The sequence below is a fragment of the Macrobrachium rosenbergii genome, chromosome 6 (assembly GCF_040412425.1).
Source record: "Macrobrachium rosenbergii isolate ZJJX-2024 chromosome 6, ASM4041242v1, whole genome shotgun sequence".
NCBI lineage: Eukaryota > Metazoa > Arthropoda > Malacostraca > Decapoda > Palaemonidae > Macrobrachium > Macrobrachium rosenbergii.
Genome location: NC_089746.1, coordinates 27534230 through 27541011, shown reverse-complemented (window position 1 = coordinate 27541011; position 6782 = coordinate 27534230). Strand labels below are relative to the sequence as shown.

General features: G+C 37.2%; 1 protein-coding gene across 1 annotated transcript in view; it reads right to left on the bottom strand.

Moving 5' to 3' along the window:
- LOC136839380 (DNA-dependent metalloprotease SPRTN-like) overlaps nucleotides 1-5746 on the bottom strand; it is a 93889-nt gene extending 88143 nt beyond the window's left edge. Inside the window, exons 1-2 of the mRNA XM_067105299.1 lie at nucleotides 5617-5746; nucleotides 1891-2009 (exon numbers count right to left, since the gene is read on the bottom strand). Coding sequence (XP_066961400.1) covers nucleotides 1891-1994 — 104 coding nt within the window. The 5' untranslated portion in view covers nucleotides 1995-2009; nucleotides 5617-5746. The remainder of the gene's footprint in view (nucleotides 1-1890; nucleotides 2010-5616) is intronic.
- Nucleotides 5747-6782: the final 1036 nt, after the last annotated feature.

Here is a 6782-nt window from a genome sequence, read left to right as displayed (position 1 = left end):
CATACCTACACTCAAAACAAAAAGCGCTACCCTTGCGAATTTCGAATTTTGAGCTGCCCTAGCGTAAAGTAGAAACTATAGCTATGTAATTATTTGGTAAGTTACATATATAAAAATAATGGATAAGGCTCCTGGACTTATACATGGAATTCAAGTACGTATTCAAAAGCCCCTTACCACAGCAAGGTGGTGGGGGGGGGGCTTCAACTTACAACCATTACCAGTGGCAGTGGTACTGGATGACCCATGCTTTTAGTGGAGACCAGAGACAAGGTCAATTGTCCTTGGAGGTTCCCTACATTTGGTGAAAAATGAACTAGTAGAGACCGCAGGAAAACCAGGAAGGCTTTATTGTGGAATAATACAGATCACAGGAGAACCAGAAAGGTTTTATTGTTGAAAAGCAACTCCAGGGTCTGTGGTAGACCACAATTATACCATGATGCAACATGATCATGTGCAACAAGCACTGAGGTACCTGTGAGTACCATACAGTGGAGGCCTGTCGCATGCAAACCTCATCTGTATGCTTGCAGTCGGGGACTGCACACTCAACAAGCAAGGGGGTAGCACTGATAAGACCTCGCACGCTTCTAGAGAAGCTCAGGTGGAGAGCACGTTTTGTGTATGAGAAGTGCAGGTCAACCCAGGATAGTAAGCTTGCTTGGTTGACACCTACGTCAGCCCTACATTGGGAGAATGTAACACCAAGAGTACGAGCAAAACATGCTCATTTTGCCTTCTAGGACTCACCTCTTCTTGCTAAGGGAGGAAGATGGAGGTGGTGAGCAGGAGGGAAAGGAAGAAATCAGTGAGGAGGAGGAGGGAAGGTGCTAGTGCTTCCTCTCCCTGCACCTAGCCTGTGTCTTACTCTCCTTTGCAAGGGTCATCTCCCTCAGGAAGGACAATTGCTACTGGAGGCTCAAAAGAATTGAGGTCCTCACAGGTGCAGACAGTAACAGTCAATGTGGGAAGGGTAGGCGAACTGATCAATCAACTTCCTGTACATAACCCCCTCTTGGCCGAGAGAGTAGTGCACAAAGCAGAGGCAGGGAGAGGTTCCAGATGGGGAAGAGGACTGGTAGGCTAACACTATGCACCCTCCTCTACAAAAACTTTCCCAAAGATGCAGATCCTACTCCTACAAATGGAGGGCATGAGCAGCCAAATACACTCATCCCCTTCACACATCTGTCATGCACACTATTTTCCAAGATAAGTAAACAAAACACCCAAAACACAAGTTTCAACTTAGCAGTCAACACAAGAACAGCAAGACGTCCTTACTCATTATTCCTAATATATAGCATAATACTCTACAACATTCCTGAATTACAATAAAAAAAATATTCATATATTTTGTCTTCATGCAAAATGGGGCACATGCTTAAAACTGGCTACTTGTCAAAACACCTATAAAAACATTTTCTCATATCAATCTTCTCGACAAACTAGGCTGACATTTTTTACTTGAATTTACTTATGCAGCACTTTTCTGCTACAGTATCTTTTTCTTACTTTACAATGACATAAAGCATTCCTGAATCTTAAGCAAAACATATAATATATTTTAACTTCAAATATTAAAACATATCAGCATAAAAAGTTTTGGCATGGCAATCATCTTTGTGAATTCCCCACTTTTGATTGACTTACATTTATACAATGCCTATTCTATTTTTCTACTATAATATAACCAAAAATATATGTACAGTATCTATTTATCCATGCATAAGGTTTTTTATTTTATGTTTTAATTGAGTTTCACATTTCTTACATTTCTTGAAAATTTCTGTCCTATGCAAGGATGGCAGTAAGTTGAATAGGTAAAATAAGACTAATCTCTATTCATATTAAAACATAAGAAATTATGTACTATTCTATACTTACAGTGTCATACGTGGGCTCCAGCTCAAATTTACTCTGCTTAATTTACTTCCAAAGTACTTTCCATTGTAATCCTTAAACATGGACCAAATATCTTTGTTCTCCATTGCTCTGCATTCAGTCTGTAAGGATATAATGACAATTTCAACCTCAATATGAAATTCCGTATCTGATTTATCATTATTTATGGTTATGTGTTAAAGTAAGAAATAAGCAAAAACCCAAATATTAATTAAACAAATTCTGTTCCATACATACAAACCACTAGTTCAATCCGGTTAAATATATTTCAACTCAGTGGTCTGGTTAAAATACTTAGTGATAATACTGTACTGTACTGTACTAACAATCCAGGCTGAGAATGACAATTAGCAAAGCAATAGACCTTCAAATCTTTCAGGCCATTACTGAGAAACATTTAGCATTAAAGACAAAGTATGCAGATTTTTAAAAAATTTCAAAGCATGATTAGCCTGTAATTCACATATTATTTACTGGTATTCCTATTCAAAAGATCTTTTTGATTACCACAACTGTGCATACTAAATGTTTGGTTCTTAAATCATTTTAATCATACCTTGTATAATTAATCATTAGTATCAATGCTAAATTTGGGTAGCATATTTTTATTCCTTCCTTCTCCTTAAATTTAGTCCTTCCATACCTTTAATCCATGTCTGGTTTAGTCTTAATCCTTATCTTTACTGATTTTGGAGATCAGACCTAAAGCATGGGAGTACCTCTGCCTGCGTGTGTATTGTGTATTGGAGAGTAAACAGTTAGTCCAAGTATCATCTTCCCAAAATGAAGTATTGTTTTAAATTTCTCTTCATACAATACTTCAGAATTATGGAAGTTTATGGAAGTTAGCTGTAAAAATTCTGATGTTTAAATATTCAGAAACAAAATTATTTGTTAACATCACGGCCAGAATTAAAATAAATGTAGTTATTTTCAAAAGTTCACAGATTTTTAGGCCACTTGAAACACCTGAGGGGGTTCCAGTAAAGGGCTAAGAACTTGCAGAGCAAGTTCATAACTTGGATATTTAGCTGCTTACCGTATTGAAGTAGGAAGGATTTGTAAATTATTCCAGCCCCCACTTAATCTTTTTTTAAATCTAATGATATCTCTCCAATCTCCCTATTGAATTCATAGAAAAAATTAGAAAACAGAAATCCTTATAAAAAAATGTGTCAAATGCTTACCTCTCTATTACGATAGCTGTAATTCCTGCATCTGGTAGGAGGACGATAGTGTGTGAAAACTAAACAATCGTCGTTTAGTTTTAACTGTCTCTTAACCCAACCCTTTCAGGTGATTCAAGCATCTATTGTTTACCATTCAGTTTTTTTCTCTGTCCACATGAGTGGGGAGGTTTGGGGAGTAATACATAACAGAAAGGTATTTAAAAAATAAATATTATATAGAAATTTCTATTTTTGAAATGAATCTTACCTCCCTATTATGACAGCCGATTCGCACATTGAACGAAAGGTGGTGGGAGAAAGGTGCATGGATAAATAATTATAAGCCCCAAGAAACCAATAAAATTCCACCAGGAATGAGACACTTCTTACCTAATGATTAAAATCCAACTGCTGATACTGTTGCCAGGAGAGGACTAATTCATTAGGCTGCAAGGGCCTCTGAAAAATGCTGGAGGCCCCTTGCAAGGGATACCACTCTCACTTTGATGAAAGAGGAACTAAAGGCCTTGTGCCTAGGCCAACAGAGCAAAGGTGGTAAATGAATGAAGGATCTTACCTATCTTAAACTAGGCACCTTCATACTCCCCCAAAAATTCCCTAAGTAAATAGGGCATATAGGGGTAGTATGCAGGAGGAGGGGTCATGAATTTCTTTGCCCCATCAGCCAGGCAAGGGCAAAGTGTCCTAGTTCAGGTTAGGTAAAGGTAGGCCTGGTTAGGTTGTATTCTCTCTGAAATTCTTGCTACAGTTAAGGAGTAGCTTTGCCTAGGCAAGCCCACCTATCACCTCCACCTAAAGTGGCTTCACACTAAGGTGCAAAGGTTTAGCTGAGCCTCTACTTAGGCTAACCTAACCAGTTTCATATTTTCACACCTAAAAAGAGTGCCTCTCACGTAGGCTAACACACGATTAAATCAGGATTAAAACTGTCACGATGGGTATGTAAACGATGGCAAAAAATGTAAAACTTCCCCTAACAGCTAGTCATTAAATACTGGACTAGACTGCAGAGACTGGGATGCCATGTCCTGACCTAACCAGACCATACCTTCCTAACCTCACTTCGGGCGCCATGTACTGACCTGGCTCGGGGGAGGGGGGGTGGTTAACCCCCTGGGTTCCCCAAAGTAACACTTTTAAATATCAGAAAGGCCTGATTCAGTGGTTCTGCTAACCAGAATTAATAGGGTACAGGGATAGACTGTCCCAGCGTTACAGGCCATGTTTGTGACATCACTGGTAGGTGACCATAGAAGAAAACCAGGAAAACAAAGAAATGAAGAGTCACTGTGGGAAATGTTTGCCCACACACATTCTCTCCCTCTCTCTCATGTCTTAGGTGAGACAGGTCCCTGTTAATCTCCAGGTTCTGCTGAATTAAAGGACTGAATAACCCTCCATATCTTTTTATTGTCATATGGATAATGCAATATATATATATATATATATATATATATATATATATATATATATATATATATATATATATATATATATACATATATATATATATATATATATATATATATATATATATATATATATATATATATATATATATATAATATATATATATATATTTTATATATATATATAAAAGTATATATAATTTTTTAATGACAGTCTTAACTATCACCAGCAACTCACATCATTCAACATAAAAAAAAGGTGAGGAAATTCTGTTTAAATTTTATGCTGTATAATGAAACTACACAAAGAAGCAAGAAATCAAGGGTAGATCTAAGTAGTAGCTCCACAGCAGCGATTTCCTTCTAACTCAACTTTTTATACAGTTTTCTGGTCCTAATTATGGATTTACCTTCAGTTTTTGTCGCACAAATGTAATTAACCTGTAATTAACCCCTGAAGTCCATCCAACAAGGGGTTTCCATACGCGATCTTCACGAGACGGAGCACGGGTATATATGTCTGTTTGGAACGGTTCATATCCCGTCTGGCAAGTGCAATAACTTGTTAACGTATGGGTACCTGCCCAGGCCAGTACTAAACACGGCGAGGGGACATTCCAACAACAAACAAATGCACCGCCAGTATCAGAAGCCCTAAAAGTGTAGAAACAACCAGTTTCCAAGGTAAAACCAGGTGCGGAGCTAATACTTAGAATTACCCTTTTGACTTCTCTCAGAAGAGATCTGTCTGTTTAGAACTGGTCAGGTCATCGAGATTAAAAGGACTGACCAGGTTAAGAGAGCTTCCTTGTTCATCACTCTGGTGAAGCCAAATACTGACTGATGACCATTCTTTATCCTAACCTCGATCAAGTGCAGCCACACGGCGACATGCGCGAGATTAAGGTCCTTATTTTGGTCAGAAGCGGACTAACCCTGTACTCTATTAATTCTGCTGCAAACTATCCCTATATTACATCGACAGGTTTATTTTGTTAAAAATGAAAAAAAGAATACCTTCCCAACTTATATTATTTCATTAGGTTAGGCTATAGCGTGTAATCTGAAATTCATGTTCTTGTAAGACATTACGAACAGTATTTACTTACAGTTGTTTCATTCACCGTGAAGAGTGAAGACGCTTTCTAGTTTCTACGACAGCGAAATTGTGATGGCAGTAGTAGTAATAGTAAAAGATAGAGTAGGAATATGAAACGGCTCTCTCTCTCCTATTTCCCCTTTGTCCGTGTTCGCTTAAGTATATTGTCTCTGTAGTACCAGCTAATTTTGATAAATTCCTTCTTATTTTCAGTTCCATCTTTCGACAGGTCTGCTGATAGTAAGACGTTAGCTGTCAATTCCCTTTTATATTCTTGATGTGTTGGCATATTGTACAGCACACTACAATTCTTCATTCTTACCAGCAAAGTAAATATGATGGTATTTAGCAGAGAGAACCATAGAGAGGGCCAACTTCCTATGTGCTGCATTGTAATTGGCTGAGGGCCAGCGGCCATTTTGATTGTGTGTAACTGGAGGTTGCTGCTAGAGACGCAATGTCAACTGTGATCTTTTGTGTACACCTTTATGTTCTCAAAGTGTACAGTTTATGAAGCAATTGTATGTTACAATGAGACTAAAATATCAATTGAAAATCAAGAATAAAGCATCCAAAGAAAAGAAATTACGTAAAAACAGAAAACTGGTGAAAATTTCCCATAAATGAATTCATTAATCCAATGAGTATTTTGTTAACAGGTCTTCACACTGACAGATAAGTATAGCCCTGTCTAACTCTATTAAGCTTGCTATGTGTTAATGCTTTTGGTGGTGGACTGGTGGTGATTTTAATGCTAAACAGTGTGGGCTATGTGTATGTGTTTGATGCCTTTGGTGGTGGTACGTGATTAGTAATTAAAAATACTACCTATTTCCAATAGGTTGTGTACAGGCATAGCATTTTGTGCATATTTTGCTGAGGCATGGTATCTGCGAAGGCTTGACATTTTGCTAGCATGTTCTTCTCCTAGGGCATATTATATCTGCCATTATTTAATGACATTGAAGTACAATAATTACTTTTCCAGATGCAGTCTTTTCACAGGTAATTTTACATAGCCTAAATGTTTGAAAATATGTATTATTTTATTTTACAGAACTTTGAATAAAATTATTCAAACATTTTTCCAAGGGTTATTTTTATTTTATTTTACAGAACTTTGAATAAAACTGTTTAAACATTTATGGGTTATTTTTGTTTATAAATATACCACAT